The sequence below is a fragment of the Marmota monax genome, unplaced genomic scaffold, assembly GCF_021218885.2.
Source record: "Marmota monax isolate L192 unplaced genomic scaffold, Marmota_monax_Labrador192_F-V1.1 WCK01_AAM20220418_F8-fsc00236, whole genome shotgun sequence".
Classification (NCBI taxonomy): domain Eukaryota; kingdom Metazoa; phylum Chordata; class Mammalia; order Rodentia; family Sciuridae; genus Marmota; species Marmota monax.
In genome coordinates, this window is record NW_026693806.1 from 297,020 (window position 1) to 317,891 (window position 20,872).

At 39.5% G+C, this 20,872-nt stretch overlaps 1 protein-coding gene across 5 annotated transcripts in view; it reads left to right on the forward strand.

Annotated features, from left to right (window-relative positions):
• The first annotated feature begins 1,117 nt into the window (after positions 1 to 1,117).
• Pwwp2a (PWWP domain containing 2A) overlaps positions 1,118 to 20,872 on the forward strand; it is a 37,399-nt gene continuing 17,644 nt past the window's right edge. For 2 of the 5 annotated variants that reach the window (XM_046462197.2, XM_046462198.2), the window contains exon 1: positions 1,118 to 1,749. In XM_046462197.2, the coding sequence (XP_046318153.1) occupies positions 1,166 to 1,749 (584 nt within the window). In that variant the 5' untranslated portion in view covers positions 1,118 to 1,165. Of the gene's footprint in view, positions 1,750 to 11,272; positions 14,741 to 20,872 lie in introns of those variants that run through there. The other 3 variants (XM_046462199.2, XM_046462201.2, XM_058584917.1) reach the window with 2 other exon arrangements.

The window sequence follows — 20,872 nt, forward strand, 5'->3', positions numbered from 1 at the left end:
AACTTTTCTTCCCTCTGTCCTGTAAGCATACTCACTGCCTAACAATCTCTGTTCTTCCATAGAAAAGGACTGACTGAGGCGCAGTCTGAGAGAAACACATTCAGATTCTTCCAAACAAATCAAGAGACTTAAAATGAAAGTAGAGAAGGAGGTGCATCAGGACACTGAAGAGAGACTTTTAATACCCAAATAGGCCCAAATAGGACAGGTCAGGAAAGAAAGAATGCTTGCCAGGGACCAGGTGTGTCCCATTTTTGGAGAGAATGAGCAATGTCTCAGGATTGCTTTCACTTTGTCTAGGGGGAAGGTGTCTCTTCTCTTTCATTAGCATTTTCCTTCTTTGAAATTACTAAATTCCTGGAAAGTGGAGATTCTTTCTTTGTTCCTAAAAAGTGAAGGAAAACACTCCTTGTGTGGAGACTCGAGCGGCTGCCTTGAGATTATGGGGAATGTATCGTACATCATACTATAGCCATACTAGTAAAGTGAAGACCAGAGTAGGGGCTCAAAAAGTGCTTGCAAAATTATTCTCAACTTTAGTTGTTCTTCCCAAAGACGCCTGTCGTACCCACACTCTGCCACAAGCAGGTCCGCCCCTAGAAATAACATTTATTCTAAGGATCTCTGCGCAGAGATTCTTGGGACGTGGTTCCCCCTCCCGTATTCTCCCGTTACTCCTCCTCTCCGTCATCTTTGAAAGAACAAGCGCACCACGTGATCTCGTCCTTTCTCCCACCTCCGAAGACCGGGACTGATAATGGGCAGGAGCGTAAGCCAATCATAAAGCTACATTTTCCCTTTGAACCAATAGAAAGAGGAAATAAAGTACGGAGCTCGGCTTTTGTGATTTTTCCCGCCCCCTCTGAGCCCACCCCGACTCCTCCTCTCAGATTCGACATTTGACAACTCATCCGACCAATGAGAAGTTCTTATTCTGTGTGGGAGGGATGGACTAACTAGATGAAAGACGTCCTGGCCTGACCAATGGCATAGCACAAGTGCGGGAGGGGTGTAGGATGGAGCCAATGGCGCGGTGCCAATAGCGAGCATGAGGGAAAGGGCGGGACGAAACTGTTCGCGGGAGGGAGGGGAAGGCCTAGGGAACCAAGCAGCGGTGCCGCCGCCGCCGCAGCCGGAGTTGGAGGAGGGAGAAGCCAGGAAGAAAATGGCGGCCGTGGCTGCAGAGGCGGCAGCGACTGCTGCGTCCCCCGGGGAGGGGGGCGCCGGCGAGGCCGAGCCGGAGATGGAGCCCATCCCCGGCAGCGAGGCCGGCACTGACCCCCTCCCGGTCACGGCCACTGAAGCGTCTGTGCCGGACGGCGAGGCCGACGGGCAGCAGTCCGCTCCTCAGGCCGACGAGCCGCTGCTCCCGCCGCCGCCGCCGCCGCCAGGGGAGCTCGCCCGCAGCCCGGAGGCGGCGGGGCCGGAGCTGGAGGCTGAGGAGAAGCTACCCGTCCGGGTGGCGGAGCCGGCGGTTGCCGCGTCTCAAGAAGGGCCGGACCTTCCACCTTCCCCAGAGCCGCTTTGCGAGCAGCCCCCGGCTCCCGAGGAGCGCGAGGACACGCCGCTGCCCCAGCCCACAGCTCCGGCGCTGGTGCCGCCGGCGGGCGGGGACTCCGCGGTGTCGCAATTGATTCCCGGCTCGGAGGTGCGGGTCACTCTGGACCACATCATTGAGGACGCGCTCGTCGTGTCGTTCCGCCTCGGAGAGAAGCTCTTCTCCGGGGTCCTCATGGATCTGTCCAAAAGGTACCGCGCCCGTGCCCCGCTCGCTGCGCCGGCACGGTCCCGAGAGAGAGAGTGAGCCCCGGCGGCCCTTCTCCCAGGCTTTTGCCTCCTGTGCTTGGGGCCCCGCCGCCTGCACCGCCCTCCGGTTCTGAGCTGCGCGTCGCGCGCGCTCCGCGTGGGGCAGCGCGCGAGCCTGGGAGAGGGCGGTCCCTGCCCCAGGTGGGCGCCTGCGCGGGCAGGTGTGCCACGGGTCAGGGGGCGCGGGTGCAGATGGAGGGGGTCGTGGATCTCGCCTCCCACTCTCAGCTTCCTGAGACTTGGCCCTGGTTCACCTACCCAGGATCGGGTGGGTTAATGCAAAATGCAGATGGAGTTTTGCAGGGAACAGGGTACTACAGGGCGGAAAAGATGCACAGGAGCACTTGTCTGTCCTCAAATTAACCTTTAACTTTAGCAGGGTTGGAGAAAGGGGTGTGTGCAATGGGTTCTTAAAAGGTTACCTGTCACTCCTTACTGGGGAAAGAGCGTTTGTTAAGTTAAACCTTTTACTGTTATTCTTACTACTGTCAGCAGTTCCCCATAGGTAACTATTAAATAGGGAAGAATATTTTGCCAATTTTAATGATAGTTAAAAGAACTATCTAAAGAAGAGATAGGATATATATGTGTATATATGTATATATGCACACACACATCCTTTTTAACATAATTTCTAATACTATAGATGCGATTTAAATTTATATCGCCACCCCACCCCCACCTGGGAGTTGCACTCAGGAGCACTTTGTCATTGAGCTATATCATCAAGCCTTTTTATTTTTTGAGACAGGTTTTGCTAATTTGTCGAAGCTGGCCTCTAACTTGCTGTTCCTCTGTCTCAACCTCCCCAATATTGGGATTACAGGTGTGGGCCACCATGCCAGAAAATTTGTTTTAAGGACTAGAAGGTAGAGTTCATCTACAAATCTGTCTTAACCAGTACATGTTCATCCTTTTTAAAATTTTTGTACCGGGGATTGAACCCAAGGACACTTAACACTGAGCCACATCTCCAGCCCTTTTTTAAATTTTGAGACAGGGTCTCATTAAGTTGCTTAGAGCCTTGCTAAGTTGCTAAGGCTGACTTTGAGCCTGCCTTCCTTCTGCCTCAGCTTCCCAAGTGGCTGGGATTGCAGGCTTGCACCACTCCCCCAGGCCATCTTTTGATTTAAAATGTTTATGGGCACTTCTTTAAACAAGTAAAAGATAACCTGTTTTAAGTTAGTTAACCTTTTTATTCTCTTCTTTTGCAGATATGAAGTGCAGAGACTCCCATTCACTGCTCTCCATTCTGTTTCCTGCAATAGCACACACTAATGGTGTCTCACCTGTTTGGAAATGACTTATTAGTATGTTTTACTTTTAATTCCTTGCCCTCCCATCAAGTTTCAGAAATCCTTTTCCGTATGGGGAAAAAAAGAAACATTTAAAATTTATATTGAAGTATGATGTTCTGGGAAAAAGACAGGAGCAGTTACAGTTGCTCTGTATGTTGTTTATTTTTTTAAAGTTTTTTTTTTAATATCTATTTTTTAGTTTTCGGCGGACACAACATCTTTGTTTGTATGTGGTGCTGAGGATTGAACCCGGGCCGCATGCATGCCAGGCGAGCGCGCTACCGCTTGAGCCACATCCCCAGCCCTCTGTATGTTGTTTAATCTTAACTTTTTTTGTGGGGAGGTACCAAGGATTGAATTCAGGGGCACTTGACTGAGCCACATTCTCAGCCCTATTGTGTTTTATTTAGAGACAGGGTCTCACTGAGTTGCTTAGTGCCTCGCTTTTGCTGAGGCTGGCTTTGAATCTTCCTGCCTTCCTAGCTGCTGGGATTACAGGCATGCAGTACCATGCCTTGTTTAATTTTTTTTTTTTTTTTTTTTTTGATGTTGCTGGCAAATGAACCAGGGCTTCATGCATGCTAGGCAAGCACTCTACCACAGTTACACATCTAACCCTTTTTTTTTTGGGGGGGGGGGTGTAGTGAGGATTGAACCTATGGGTGCTCTACTAATAAGCTATACACCCAGCCCTTTTTTTATTTTTAGTTTGAGACAAGATCTTGCTAAGTTGCCCAGGATGGCCTTGAACTTGCCATCCTTCTGCCTCAGCCTTCCAAGTAGCTTGGATTACAGGTGTGCACCACCCTGCTCTGCAATTAAAAAATAAAAAATTGGGGGTTAGGACTTTTGTACTTCTGGTTTCCTAGTTAGAAAGTAGAATAAGACAAGTGTCCTTTCAACTGATGTATTTAATAGCGACAGAGACACTCTAGTGTGTATGCTATTGAATCAAACAGAAGAGGCCAGTGATTGTGAGAGAATCTGAATTTCAAATCTGCAAAAGAAAGGTGCAATAAGGTAAGTTGTTTTTAGAAATGGAATGGATAGTGCTTTCCTGTTTTTTTGGTGCTCATTCTGTCAGTGTTTTGATTTTTTAAAAATTTTCTTTGGTAGAAAATTGCAATTTTGAATTTGGTCTCGTTTGCTAACAGTGTTTCTTATAAACAGTGATTTCTTCTGTTGGAAGAGCTTTTCTTTTTTTTTTTTTTTTTAATGAGACAGGGTCTTGCTATGTTGTCCAGGCTGGCCTCCATCTCTGGGGCTAAAGCAATTCTCTTGCTTCAGCTCCTTGAGTAGCAGAGACTATAGTAGCTGGTATTGCAGGTGACACGTGCCACTACATCTGTCCATCTGGCTTGAAAGAGCTATTTTATTTGTTAAAAAAGCCATTAAGGGGACAATCTCAATTTGTTTTTCAGTGTGGTATGGAACCTAGGCCCTTGCATGTATGATAAGCAAACTCTCTACCATTGAGCTCCATCTCCAATCCCATATCAACATTTTAATTCAAGAAAATATTTATTGAGCACTTCGGTATGTAATGTGATGTGGTACCCTCCTAGGTATTTTGAGTATAGTGTGTGATACACAGTCCCTGCCTTCTAAAACCTACGTGGAGAAGCCAGTCATGGAAATGGTGAGGAAATAAAACACAGTGACTTTACGGTTTAGCTATTCAAGGAATTATCCTAAGACCCATGATTGAGTAGTTCCTTTTTCATTATAACGTGGCAACCCCCCAGCCCCCCGCCCATGTTTTTGTGTTTTCCCCAGTGCTGGGTACTGAACCAAGGGCTTTGCTACCTAGTATGCTCTACCCTGAGCCATGGCCTCAGCCCTGCACTTACCTTCATTGCCTGATTTCATATATAGTTCTGGTGTTAACTGATGGATCCAGAAAATTTTCTTTCTTTTTTTTTTTTTTAAATAAATTCTACCAAGGCCATGACTACACTATATTCATTAGTCACTTTTTTTTTTTTAAAGAGAGAGAGAGATTTTTAAAATATTTATTTATTTATTTTAGTTTTCAGTGGACACAACATCTTTGTTTGTATGTGGTGCTGAGGATCGAACCCGGGCTGCACGCATGCCAGGCGAGCGTGCTACCGCTTGAGCCACATCCCCAGCCCTCATTAGTCACTTTTAAAAATAATTTGTATCCCATTTGAATAGGATATAGAATTATACCTCGAGGTAAAAATAACAGGAGTTTCCTATTGAGAACCTATTTTTTACCAGGCATTGTACCACATGCTTTAGTTTTTATAGCTCTGGTAGTATTTTTCATTTATCTAGGAAGAAATTGAGGTTCATTTAATTTGGCCAGTTGCCTTGTAAGTAAAATAAGGATTCAAACTTAATTCTAAAACCTCTTGTTTTTTTCTACTTTCGTATTAAAGAGTCAGTTGGGCTATCAACTTTTCTTTCAAGCAGAAAGTAAAAAAATATGTATTTCTGAAATTCAGTGCTTAATTTTAGTGGCTGTGTGGGATAATACAAAGAACATGGGTCTTGGAGCCAAGCAAATTTCTTCAATTAGTAGCCAGGCTTCTGCTCTGGACACTCCCTGTTTCCTTAGCTTGAATATTGGAGGACATAAAGCTCTGAAGCTTTGATTCCTGTCTGTCTGAGATAATTGGGAAAGAATGAATGTTTGGGAGACTATGTCAGCGTACGTGTGCCTTTCTTCAGTCTGCAAAAAGTGTTACTGCTTTTGTTTTTATTTATTTATTTATTTTGGTGCTATTTATTAAGCCGAGGGCTTCAAGCATGTTAAGCGTGCTTTCTACCATAGCACTGTACCTTCAGGCCCTCTCTAGTTCTTCTGAGGCTAATTTGTTTGGCTTTGACCAGTTCACTTACATATAAACAAGCAGGCTTAAGCTCCAGCTTTTATATATATTTATGTGCTGCATAATGACATTTTAGAAAGGACAGATGATATTCTTGAACCATATTTTTTGATAGTAGCCCCATAAGATTATATTACCCAAGGAAGTTATAGCTGTCTTAGTTTAATAAGTATACACTGATATTCTCAGAACATATCCCCACCATTAAGCAATACATGACTGCACATGTAAGGTGAATACCGTGAAGGGGCCTGCACCATCCTGGTTGAGTGTTATTTCTCCTTTCTTCTAGGTATCTTGTTTGGCTGTAAATGACATGGTCACACTAAATGAGGGTGTTTGAGTATCTGGTTAAAAACATATTTTGTTTAGTGAAATATTTATTTGAAACTGAATGCCTTTAGGTAAAACATGCGTTCTCTAGTTTACCCTGGGCTTTTTGCCTTTTCTTTTCCTCCTTTGCTACTGGGAATTGAAATCAGGGGCAGTTTTCCACTGAGTGACATCCCCAGCTCTCCACACTCCCTACCTTTTTTTTTTTTTTTTTTAATTGTAAGAGTAAGGCTGGCTTTGAACTTTTGATCCTTCTGCCTCAGCCTCCCAAGTCCCCTCCCAAGCACCATCATGCCTGGCCTCCTTTTTTTTTTTTCCTTTCTTTGGTTGCATTGCTAGGTATGGTACCCAGGTTCTGGTGCTTGCTCTACTACTGAGCTACATCTCTAGCTCTCTTAGTTTAAATTTCCTGCCTGTTATTCAGCTTGTTAGCAATGTGTAATGAAAACAGTTAAATACTAGCTGGTAAGAATAATCAACACTATGAATTCAGTTTGGGTTTTCCTTTTCTTCCTTAATCTTATGCTTTTGTAATTTTGATATGTAATAAGTATTCCTTCAAGTTACTTAGTGATTATTAATTATTAATGGTTTAGACAATAAGAAATCAGTGATGAGGTGCTTTTGTTGAACTCTTTTATTATGGAAATGAACCTTCATACATGTATTGTTTAGCTTCAACATTCACTGCTTTTTAGTCAAAGTTGTTACAGTTGCCTTCACTGAATTATTTTGAAGCAATTTCCAGGCATAACCATAAATATTTCAGTATAGATCTCTAAAAAGATAAATAGTTAAAAAAGACCCCATACTACCATTCACATTTAAAATAATAGCAACAATTCCTTTATACCATTAAACTTCTAGTTAGTGTTAAAATGTCATAAACAGTCTCAAAATGAACATCTCAATTTTTTTTTTTTTTTTTTTAGTTGTAGGTGAACACAATACCTGTATTTTATGTGGTGCTGAGGATCAAACCCAGTTCCTCACATGTGCTAGGAGAATGCTCTACCACTGAGCCACAACCCCAGCCCCAAGATTGTTTACGTTTTGTTCAAATTAGGATCCCAGAAAGTCTTATAGAATTTTCTACATTTTGGATTTTTTGTTTCTTGATTGCATACCCTCAGATGCAAATATCAAATATTCCTTTTTTTTTTTTTTTTTTGTACTAGGGATTGAACCCCCAGGGTTGCTTTACCACTGAGTTAACATCCCCAGCCCTTTTTGATTTAATTTTTTATTTTGAGATGGGGTCTCACTTAGTTACTGTGCTGATCTTTAACTTGCAATCCTCCTGTCTCAACCTCCCAAGTTGCTGGGATTGCAAGTGTGCACCATCCCACCTGGCCTGGTGATGTAAACGTTCTTTTACCACAGTAGCAAACTGAAAGGGCAGCAATCTCAGTCCTCCCATCCCTTTTTTTTGAAAGCCTCTGTTCCTTTGTTTTAGGGCAGTAGAAATGATTATGGATATCTTTTATCTGCCTGCAAACTTTTAGACTTGTTGCTTAAACACAGCTCTAACTTTAGCAATTCCAAGCATAGAAATATTTAACCAGTCAAGATTATCTGCAAAAGGTAAAAACTTCAGTTCTGGCTTCTGAAAAGGTAGTTTCTCACCTGTTCAATCCATGTCTGAAGGGACATTATTTACTAAGATCAATAGCTTCTCTGTACACATTATTCTGCTTATTAGTCCCATCTTAAATAGTTATAAAGCAAATTTGAACCCTGAAAAATCTTTCTGAAACTATTTTTTTTTTTACCTGACATGAATTAAAGAATCATGAAGTACATATTTTGTGTTTAAAAATGCTTGTGCATTTTAATTCTTTGGCACATGCATATTAAAGGTTATATCTAGTTGTGTTTCAGAACTGATCATTTTACACATTTTACAAATAACCATATTGACTTTGTGTATGTGTGGGTACCATTTGCATTAAAAAGAACTGAGAAAACTTCAGATTTCACTGTCTAGGTTCTTAAAATTATTTGTAGAAAATTTACTTTTTAAAGGAAATATAAACCAAGACAATGATTTCTTTTCTTTGCAGAGACCATGAACGTATGGTGCAATAGCTCTACTTTTGGTGGGAAAAATATACAGCCATTCTGGTGAAGCAGTGAGTAGTGGTATCAGTAGCTTATACTAAAGTGTCCAGGTTGAGAATTTAGGTCCTCGAGTATATGCTTGAATGATTGTCTTGAGTTGTACATATTTAAAACACTTAAGTATTTTGTGTGTGATTATTCTACTTAAATCTCAAGATGTCAATAAAGGGCTCCCACAATAAAATAGCAGAGTCAAGTGCCAGTCACTTTCTGATCTAGACAATCTAGGATGGTCCCCTGTGTTGTATCAAGAGAGTTCTTCCATTGCATGTTGCAGTAACCTGATTTTTTTTCTTTTGGAAGTGATTAGTTGTTGGGCGTTAAAAATCTAGTTTAAATCTAAGAGCAGAGACTTCTGGTATTAACAAAAAGTTTTATAAATATATTTTATGTGCTAGTTAACTAAATATATCATATACAAACCATGCCAGTCATGTTTTATTGGATCTGATGTTTCTGATGAATTTAATTTTCTGCCTTTTACGTGTAAATAAGACCATACTTTGTACTGTTTTAAAGTAAAGCTCTTGATATCACTGCACATGATCTTCCTAAGATCAACTTATCTTTGTGTGCTATTAAAAAATTCATATGTGCTTATGATGACTGTTATGGCTAATTTCCTATTGATAAAAAATGAAAGATATTCTTAGTTATTTGTGCCTATGAAGTACATCATCATTTCTTGTTGGTCCTGTTCTCCCTAAATTCCCCAATTAATTCAGACACACATTACCCGTAGAACAGAAGCTAGCTGGGCAGATCTTAGGAGAGCATGAGTAGAGGTTAAGTGAATTTTTGGGTAAATTTAGTATAAGATGATTTTGCAAACACGTTTGGGCAGTTGTCCTCAAAACAAATGTGCATAGATTTCTGAGCTCCATTCTACCAGTTTGCTTTTTTTTTTTTTTTTTTTTTCATACCTAGTGCACTCACTCTCTGAGCTACATCCCCAGCCCTTTTTATTTTTTATTCTGATAGGGTCTTGTTAAGTTGCCCAGGCTGACCTGGAACTTGTGATCCTCCTGCCTCGCGTACCTGAGTACCTAGGATTATAGGTATATGCCACCACACTTGGTGAAAGATAAATTTATTTTTTCTTTTGTTAAATATTTTTTAAATTGTTGATGGACTTTTACTTTAATTTATATGTGGTGCTGAGAATCAAACCCAGTGCCTCACACATGTTAGGCAAGTGCTCTATCCTACCACTGAGCCACAACCCCAACCCAAGATAAATTTCTTAAACGTGTTTTAAGGAGTTACTGGTTAATTTAGAATGGAACATAATCACAAGCCATGCAATGCATGTGGAGATGTGCAGAGTGGTGACAGATCCAGGTTCTTATTGTAGACCTGGTTATTAAACTTGCAAATTGTTTTTCAAATTTGGTTGCCCAATGAAAGTTTAAGTAGTCCATATTTTTATCTTTTTCCTTGAACTAATTTATAAAGTTGTCTTACTATGACAGTATGTTTTAGCCTTTTAAAACTCATACTTTCTTTATACTCTTACCATCTAAGAAGTTTACCAAGCTTTACTTTTCATATTAAATAGTAGCTACTGTGTATTTCTATGTTAGACTCATTTCTATGTTAGACTCTGTGCCAGGTACATTGTATACATTGTTTCATTTAGCCCTGGAAATTTGAATCAGTAAATTTTGTTAATACCTATATTAATACTCATTTCACACATAAAGACAGGTTCAGATTAAGTAACTTCCTACAACTGTAAAAGGCAGATATTAATAGGAATATCCAGAATTCTATCTCCCCCCCCCCCCCCCCTTTTTTAGTGGTACCGGCATTGAACCAGGCACTCTACCATTGAACTATATCCCCATTACCTCTATATTTTATTTCTTGTTTTGAAACAGGTTCTTGTTAAGTTGCCTAGGCTGGCCTCAAATTTGAAATCCTTCTGCCTCAGACTCCCAACCCAGCCTCCTGAGTAGTTGGGGTTACAGGTGTGTCCCATTGTGCCTGGCCTCATGTCTGACAAGTTTATCTGCAATTCCATAATCCACAAAGCTTTGAAAACTAAACTTTTTGATGCTTTTTTTTCTTTTGGTGCCAGGGATTGAACATAGAGGCATTTTTACCACTGAGCCACATCCCTAGCCCTTTTTATTTTTTATTTTGAGATAGGATCTTGCTAAATTGTTAATAGTCTCACTAAGCTGGCCTCAAACTTGTGATCTTCCTGCCTCAGCCTCCCAAGCTGCTGGGATTACAGGCGTGTAGCCTGGCCTTTTTTTACTTTTTTTTGTTTTTGGTACCGGGGATTGATCTCAGGCACTTGACCACTGAGCCACATCCCAGCCCTATTTTGTATTTTATTTAGAGGCAGGGTCTCACTGAGTTGCTTAGTGTTGCTTTTGCTGAGGCTGACTTTGAATTCGAAGTCCTTCTGCCTCAGCCTCCCAAGCTGTTGGGATTACCTTGTCCAGCTTTTTTGCTACTTTTTTATGGCAAAACCTAACCTGACCTAAGATGATGTGAGGGTTTTTTTTTTGTTTGTTTGTTTTTTAGCCCATTTAATCATCCCATTTAGTGTGAACGTGCTTTTATTTTATTTCACTGCTGAAACATTAATATATTTATGGTGGTGCTTTATTATCTTAAAACATGGCATAGTCTGAGTTCTGAAGCTTGTTTGTCTCCACAGCATTCAGAAAAGAGCATGCAGACCTGTTAGTGCCTCTGCTTCCTTAGTGGAAAAGTGGAGGTGGAGGAGAGAGGAGGCTAAATAACTTGATGAGATGAGAGGCAGTAGTAAAGAACCTGACTTTGGGCCTACTGCCGGAATTCATATCCCAGCTCTACTGTTCACCAGAGGTGTGATCTTGGGAAGATTGTTTACTCTCTCTGCTTTGGTTTTCTTGACTATAAAATGGGGGCAGAAAGCTGGGTATTGTGGGACACCCTGTAGTTCCAGCTATTCCGGAGGCTTAGGCAGGAGGGTTTCTTGAGTCTGGGAGTTTGGGGCCAGTGTGGGCAACATAGCAAGACCCCATCTGTTTAAAAAAAGGAAAAGGAAAAAAAAAAAAAAAAGCTGGGGCCTAACTCTGTATTAGGACTCCTGCTTAGTGTGCATGAGGCTCTGAGTTTAATCCCTAGCACTACACACACACATAAAGTGAGGATAGTAGTAATACTTTACTACTGTATACTTTATTACTGTAAAGTATTACTGGGTTGCTGTAATGATTTAAATCAATTAATGTAAACATTTATTTAGAATAGTGCCTGACATATAGTAACTGCCATATCGTTAACATTGTTACTTTATAAAGTTAGGTATTAAGTAGCAGAACTAGGGTGAATGACAAGTCACTTAATAAGGGTTGGCTTGAATGTCCATTCAGCCTAAATGCAGTGATACTGTGGCCTACAGAATAAATTTACATCTTTCAAATACTTTGAAAAGACTTGTAGAAGCTTTGGATAGTATTAGGGTAGCACAACTTTCCTCTTTTAATAAGGAAGGATGTCTCTCTGATATGCCAATGCAAACACACAATAAGGTGGGTAGGGAACAATAGGAGTTAGTTGGATTAGACAAAGAGAATGAAGGGAAGGAAGGGGTATGGGAATAAGAAAGAATAAATCAGATATCATTGTCTATGTCCATTATGAGTATATGACCAGTGTAACTCCACATTATGTACAACCACAGAATGGGATCCTAATAAGTTATACTACATGTGTGTGTAGTAGGCAAGATAAACTCTACTATCATGTATATTTTAAAAAAACAAGTAATAAATAAATTATCGTCACTATAAAAAAATAAGGAAAAATGACGTGTGTTTTATTAGGGATGAGATAACAGTGGACTTTACAATGGAGGGTGGAAGTGTTTCCCAATCTTTTCTTTCCACTAACACTTTGGGGCAGATGGTTTATGAGGAAATTATAGGCTTTGTCATGAAGAGAAGGTTACAGTCTCATTAGGGAAATTTAGTCCTTCCTATGTACTCTTTAAACTAATTGTAAAAGGGTCACCTTTGAGAAGGATCTATTTCAAAGTGAGGGAAAGCAAGATAGTTTTGAGCACTTTGTACTCAGTAAACGATAGGATCAGACTAGTGTAGATGAGTTTAAGGTTTTTAACAAAGTGAAATAGACGCTTATGGTCATATTACTATAGAATAGTCAGAAGCCTTCAGTGGCTTCATCTTTTTAAGGGACTAGTGATTTTAATTTTGGGTACTGGGTATTGAACCTAAGGGTGCTTTAACTACTGAGCTACTTACCTAGCCCTTTATCTTATTTTTTTTTGAGACAGTCTTGTCAAGTTGTTTAGGGCCCTACTGAATTGCTGAGGCTGGGCTATAACTTGTGATCCTCCTGCCTCAGCCTCCTAAGTTGCTGAGATTACAGGCAGAACCCACTGTGCATGGCAAGAGACTTGTTATTATTCTCAGTCAACCACACACCTAGCCCCCCTCCTAGAGACACATACTCTAACCAACATCCTTTCCCTCCAGGAGGATTCCCTTAATTGCTTTTTTATGCCTCTGAATCCTTAACAGCCTTAAAAAAAGGGTAAACAGACCACCATTTACCATTCCTTGTTTTCCTTTTTTTTTTGGTTGGGGGGGCATTTAACTCAGGGGGTGCTTAACCATTGAGCAATATCCCTAACTCTTTTGTTGTTTTATTTTGAGACAGGATCTCACTAAGTTTCTTAGGACTTCACCAAGTTGCTGAGGCTGGCCTTGAATTTTTGATCCTCTTGCTTTAGCTTCCTTGCTGGGATTACACCCATGTGCCACTATGCCCAGGATGTCTTAATCTGCTTGGGCTCTTCTAGGTCCTTTTGCCTGTTAAATCCATTTTCTAATCATCAATGCAGAGTGATTTCTTTCCCTCTGGTTTGTAACTTAATTTGACAATGACTTACTGCCTCTGGTTTCACCTATTATAAAGCTGGATCCTAGGTCTAGGACTGTTTTATACTATCAGACCAATTCACATATTTTGTTAATTTATTTTGCAGTGCGGGGAATTCAACCCAAGGCCTCATACATGCTAGGCAAGCTCTCTACCACTGAACTACAACTCCAGTCCCAGCATACTGGTTTTTGAGTATATATGTGATTAGTGGTCCATGAGATGAATTTCTGGGCATTTATACTTAAGTAGAAGAAAATTTTTTTTTATAGATTTTCTTTGCTTAAAAGTTGGTGGAACTGGCTGGGTGTGGGATTCTTAAAGTACTGTTTTTTATTTGTTTTGGATGGTGCTGGGGATTGAACTTAGGGCCTCACATATGCTATGAATATGTTCTTATCACTGAGCTACACACTTAAGCTCCTCTAATTAAATTAGGTCATTCTCACAAACATTTCAGTACCAATTTTGTATTTTACTATATAGCTGCCTCAAAATGGTTTCCAAAATCTTGGCAACTTGTTGCTTTAGAGTTATTTGCACATCCATAGTCATAGCATTATTCATGATAGCCAAAAGTAGAAGCAACTTGACTTCTAGATATTCATTAAGTATCTGTTTCACCTACACAAAAGATAAAATACTTAAAAAAATATTTTGTAGTTGTTGACCTTCATTTTATTTATTTATATGTGGTGCTGAGAATCGAACGCAGTGCCTCACATGTGCTAGGCAAGCACTCTACCACTGAGCCACAACCCCAGCCCCAAGATAAAATGCTTTTAATGGACGTAGGTTCAAGTCTACATATAACTGGCCTCTTATTTTTAATGGAGACCAAAGCTTTTAGGACCTGTTAATAACCCTCTTCTTTCTGCCACATTGAGAAAATTGGATCATGAAGAACAGGCATATAGAAACTATGAAATGGTAAAGTCATATATTTTCAAATCTATGAAATGCTTGTATATGTAGTTCACCTTGTTTATTTCCTCATTTTCTCTAGAAATGAAAGGTTATTTAGGGTTAAAATTAAAATCAACACATAATAAAGTTTAATTTAAAATTAGATACAATAAAGAGACTTCACTATAGTAAAAAATTATTCTGTGAGTTACTGAAATTGGAAAACAATGTGGTATGGGACATACTTCACATGTCACCTAAGTGGATTAATATGAGCACAGTGGCCTCAGGGCTTGTCCATTTTTGTAGCATGTGACATTTCCTTTTTTAACTTTCCTTTTTGAGGATGAAAATAGCACACTATATGTGTGTGTATACATATTCTTATGTGTGTATATATGCATGATACATATATATATGTACATATTTCACATTTTGTCTCTTCATTTGCTAGTGGACACTTGGGTTGCTTCTGCTTTTGGCTATTGTGAATAATGCTGCTATGACAATGGATGTGTAAGTATTTCTTAGAGATCTTCCTTTCAATTGTTATAGATACATATAGCCAGAAATGGGATTGCTGGATTATATAGCAGTTGTGTTTTTTATTTCTGAAGGAATAGGTGTGCATTTTGGTAAGATTTTATATTGCATTTAGCTGAATATTAATTTCATTTTTTCTGGATTAAGTTTTGACATAATAATTTGTCATCACAAAGACATGAAATATGAATCAAAGTAAGCTTACTTCATAGTTTTCCCTTTTTAATGATTTAACCTATTGCTAAATGTAAGGATAGGTAGTTTATAAAAGCATCTGCTTGAAATACATCTGCATATTATTTTTTAAGTGGTTAGTTGCATACAGTTTTTTCCTATAGCAGAAAGGATTTCATTTTGTCTCCTGCTAATCTTCTGGGAGGGAGGTCTCGTCTAGCCAGAGTACTAGGGCCTATCACAACTAACCCTCCTGAATTTTTTCCTGAGCCTTTAATTCCTTGGAATTTCTCTTTGCTTGCTTAAAGTTTGTAATACCTTTGCTTTTGTATTTCTTTATTTTTAGTGTGAAATATATTAAAAAGATCCCCTTTTACAGTTGCAGTTTGGCAAAAAGAATTGGAGGGAAGAAAATGAGAATCAGTTGTGCATTCTTAAACTGTTGTAAACAGGAAGGAAAAGAATATAATCCTAGGTCAGAGATGAGTTGATTGAGTTTGCTGTGAAGTTCATGCTGATGAACCCTGATCAGCATTAAAAAAAACAAAAACAAAAACAAAAAAACTTTCAAAATAAGAGGTAAGAATTATAAATATGTCTGACTAAAATGGGTAGTTTTTGGTAAACATTTTAGTTATGTTTTAAGTACTCTTTTGAAAAGGAAATTTGGGTAATGGTTATGAGTTTACCCCAAGAAGCCACACACATATTTAAGTATAAGATTGATTGCTAGGGCTGGGGTTGTGGCTCAGTGGTAGCGCGCTTGCCTAGCATGCGCGACGCACTGGGTTTGATTCTCAGCACCACATACAAATAAATAAAATAAAAATCCATCAACAACTCAAAAAAAAAAAGAAGATTGATTGGTAGTCCTAGAAATCTTGAGCAAATACAACTTATATAAAGCTTGTTAGTAGGAGAATAAGGACTGATTCTTTGGTCAAGGCTAAAATAATCACAAAATTCAGACATCTTAAATGGAATACAAATACTAGAAAATATTTTCATATTTCCTATAATAGTCACATTTTTGGATTTGACCTAAATCCTCTACATTTACATCTTCGGTTTTATCATTGCATTAGGCTGAGTTTTTTTTTTTTCTTTTTTTTTTTTTGTACTGAGGATTGAACCCAGAGGCAATTTACCACTGAGATCTGAGTCCTTTTTATATTTTATGTTAAGAGTCTCCCCAAGTTGCCCAGGCTGGCCTCTAACTTCTGATACTATTGCCACAGTTTCCCAGTTGCTGGGATTATAGGCGAGTGCCACCCACCACATCTAAGAATCTTTATATATATATATATATATATTTTTTTTTTTTTAGCTAAGTATTGAACCCAGGGGTGATTTACCACTGAGCTACATCTCTAGCCCTTGTTTATTTGTTGTTTTGAGACAGGGGGCCTCAGAATTTCGATCCTCCCAAGTTGCTGGAATTATAGACATGTGTCACTGTACTTGTCACAGCCGAGATTCAAGATGAGATTTAAGATTCCTTTCCTTTTTTTGGTACCTGGTATTAAATCTTTGGGGTGCTTAACCAGTAAGCCACATTCCTAGCCCTTTTTTATTTTTTGAGACAGGGCCTTGCTAAATTGCTTAAATTGCTCGCCTTGCTAATTTGCTAAGGCTGGCCTTGAATTTGCCAGCCTCCTGTCAGTGGTATTACAGGCCATGTGCCACTATGCCTAGCTCTGAAAATACTTTTTTTTTTTTATAGTGATATCTCTTGCCCTCACACAGAGTAATTATTAAACCCCAGGATTCTCTTCCCTCAAAATTTTGGCACTCATCACTCTTAATTTATTTGGAAGGTAACTATTTTTAAAAAAATTTTGTAGGGTGGAGTCTTACTTTGTTACTCAAGATGGTATTAACCTCCTGGGCTTGAGCAGTTCTCCTGCCTTAAGTCTCCTGAGCAGCTGGGACTACAGCACAGACCACAGTGGTTGGTAGACCTTTGTACTCATTGGCAAATGCACTATCTCTGAGCTATGCCCCCAGTCCTTTTTTGCTTTTCTTTTTGTTTTACTGGGGATTGAAACCAGGGCCCACACCTGTGATCCCAATGATTTGGAAGGCTGAGATTGGAGGATTGTAAGTTCTAGACTAGCCTCAGCAACTTTGTGAGACTCTGTCTCAAAATAAAAAATAAAAATGGTTGGGGATGGGCATGCAGCTTAGTGGTAAAGCAATCTCTGGTTAGATTCCAAGTAGCCAAAAACAAAATCAAAAAGAAAAACAAAACAACTTTATTTAAAAACAATTATAGATTCAAAGAAGTTGTGAAGATAGGGTAGAGAGGTCTCTTGCACCTTCACCTAGTTTTCCCCACAAGTCATTTTAATATTTTTACAGTGCCTGGGATTAAACCCAGGGCCTTACTCACATTATGCAAATGCTCTGTCACTGAGTGCATCCCCAGCCCTTTTTAAAATTTTGAGACAAGTTCTTGCTAAGTTGCCAGGCTGCTCTTGAACTTTCAATCCTCCCTACTGAAGCCCTGCCCCACAGAAGCTGGGATTACCAGCTAGAATTTTTTTGGTTTTGGTTCTGGGGATTCAGTGAACCCAGGAGCTTGTATGTGCTAAGTGCATGCCTTACCACTGATCTTTACCCCTGGCCCAGAATTTTGGGGTAGTACTTAAAAAAGACTGAAAATGGGTAAGGGATAGAATAAGTCACTAAAACATTAGTGTGCTGCACAATGGAGTAGGGAAGGAAAGTGACACACTTGGTGTCAGTTCTTAAGAAGTTCTTTTAGGAAAAGCTTAAGCAGGTTAAAGGTGGTAGCACACACCTAAAATCCCAGCTACTTGGTAGGCTGAAGCAGGAGGATCATAAGTTGAAGGCCAGCTTGAGCAATTTAGTGAGACCCTGTCTCAAAATAAAATGGACTGAGGATGTAGTAGCTCAGTGTGGAGCAATTGCCTATCATGTGTGAGGACCTGGGTTCATCCCCATACTGTAAAATTAAAAAAAATTAAAATAAAGGGCTAGGGAATGTAGCTCAGTGGTCAAGTGCCTCTGGGTTCAAACCCAGTACCACAGGGGAAAAAAAAGCCCAAGCAAGGGACACCATTCAGCCTTTCAGCTCTCCATTTGCTCAGTAAACATTGACATGGAAAACATTGACATGGGACGTAGATGTCTCTACCTTAGAAAGAGCTCTAAAGCAAGGTACTTGCTAAAAATTTAGATCTTGGGTTCATTGTAGGAGAGTCTTATGTTTCAGCTTAGGAGTCTCCGTTTTCAAATATTCCTGGGTGTTGTGATGAAGATTTTCACTGACTGTCCTTGAGAAGTTAGTATTTAGAATTTTAAAGAGACAAGTATTGTTGCTAATTTACATTTGTAGGTTAGTGGCTTTTAAACTTTGTGTACAGTAGCCCACATTGAATCCAGGGCCTCATGTATGCTTGGCAAATATTCTATCACTGAGCTTCAGCCCCAGCCTTTTCCATTTCATTTTTATTTTTGAGACAAGTTGTTCAGGCTGGCCTCAAACTTTCTCTTGCCTCGGTCTCCAGAGTAGCTGGGATTATAGGCATGAGCCACTGTGCCCTCTGACTTTCAAACTTTGGAGCATAGTGACATAGTGACGTCTAGATTCTTACACACACACACACACACACACACACACACACACACACGAAAATATTCCCTGCAGTTGTGGACATGTACTCTTGCTGTTCTTAAATGCTGGCTTTATTTTTATCATAGCATGACCCTGAATTGATATCACAGCCAATGTCTCTATCCTCAGTTTGATAGTTAAGTGATGTCCGTGTAAGGTTGGTGGCACAATTACTCATGATTACTGAGACGGAAAGATGATGTGTGATTCTACCTTTTCCCTTTGTTTTTTTTTTTTTTTTTTTTTTTTTTGGGGGGGACCTTTTATTATTATTTAAAAATATTTTTCTGCTTTGCTAGTCATTCACTATTCTGAGTTACCAGTTTGGGTCCTTTTTCTTTTTTTCATTTTAGTAGCCTCTAATTTCCATTCATCATTACGTAATTAAGTGCGTCCTCTGTTATTAGAAACACTTTGAGGGCTAAGGGTGTAGCTCAGTGATACAATGCTTATGTGTGAACACCTGGGTTCGATCTCTAGCATGGCATACAAAACCAAACAGAAAACACTTCATGTTTGAGTAGTTTATATGCTTATGGGGGAAAGGCAAAGAGAAAACCAATCCAGGTGAGAACTATTAATGTTCTCATTGAATTCCACAGGATAAATAAATCAAGATTCCACAGCATTTTTTTTTTTTTTTTTTTTGTACCTGGGATTTAACCTAGGGGTGCTTAACCACTGAGCTCTTTTTTATTTTTTATTTTGAGACAGGCTCCCACTAAGTTGGTTAGAACTTGCTAAGTTGCTGAGGCTGACTTTGAATTTGTGATCTTCCTGCATCAGCCTCCTGGGTTGTTGGGATTATAGGTGTGCATAACCACGTTCAGCTCACAGCTTTCTTGATATAACCAGCTTTAAAGTAATTAGCTGGGGTCGTGCTCACGTTGAGAGTATGTATATATTTCTTTACATATTTTTACTTATTTTTTTGTAGTGCTGGGGATCAGTCCCAGGGCCTTGTGCATGCTAGGCAAGAACTCTACCACTAAGCTTCACCTTCAGCCCCGACATGAGGAATATAAATTCAAGATAGGAGGAGGGGGCTGAAAGCAGTGGCATATACTTGTAATCCTGCTAGAGAGACCAAGGCAGAAAGATCCGAATCTTGACGCCAGCCTGGGCAACATGAAACTGTGACTCACAATTAACTAAATAAATAAATTAATTTAAAATAGTACTGGGGGTAAATCTCAGTGGTATAGTGCCCTGGGTTTAATCCTCAATATGAATGGGTGGAGGGGCATGTGAGGAGATTCCTAAACTCCACTGTTATAAAAATAATATAAAATTAATTTTGGCTAAGAAAAGTGGCTAATGTTTATTGACCTTGAACCCATTTTTTTGGGGGGGGGAGGGTACTGGGAATTGAACCAAGAGGTACTAATACCACTGAGCTACATCCCCACTTTTTCTATATTTTTAATTTTGAAATAGGGTCTTGCTAAGTTGTCCAGGCTGGCTTTGAACTTTCATTCTTCCTGCTTCAGCCTCCTGAGTCCCCGGGATTACAGGTTTGCCCAGCATACCTGTATCTATATTGTCATTTTAAAAAAATATGTAAGAACATCTGTATGTAGAAAAGGCTAAATGCTCAATCAATGAGTCAGGAAGCAAGCAGTTATCAGATGCTATGCTAGATTAAAAAGCAACTTTCTACAAAGTCAAATACAGTTGAGGAGAGTGTCTTTCCATTTTGAACTAGCCCAGACCCACACTTGTAATACTGTAGGTGAAAAAAATGCTTTTCTTTTATTTCTTTCTTTTTTTTTTTTTTTATGGTTTGTAAGTATTTGCTGTTAATTTGTTGGTTTGAGGTAGCCAAGACTCTTCTAAAGACTTTTAAGAAGAAAAATATTAAAATTGATACCTGCTCTGTGTTGGCTCTGTTTAAATCCCTGCCCTAGTTGTGTTACTCAGTTTCATGAATTTGTTTTCAACAAAGGAATTCTGAACCTTTTTGGGAGCATGAGAACATATTTTTAAGACTCTGAGTGCCAGACTTCAAAAAAAAAAAACAGACATATATAACATTTGCATCTAATTGGAGGGATTCTGCCTCACTCACTACCTGAAGCCAGTCTAAGAACTGTTGCCTTATAGGACTGGCATTAGAATCATATTATTAGGTACTGTTTGATTCAGTCAGTGCTTAAAATTAACATGTTTATATATATGCTAAAATTTTTGGTAGTGTGATTTAAATTTTATGAGAAGGCAACTGAGTATGGCCAGTTTAAAGGTCAGGTTCTTGATAATTGAGCCCAGTCAAATTAAACCACAGTTATTTC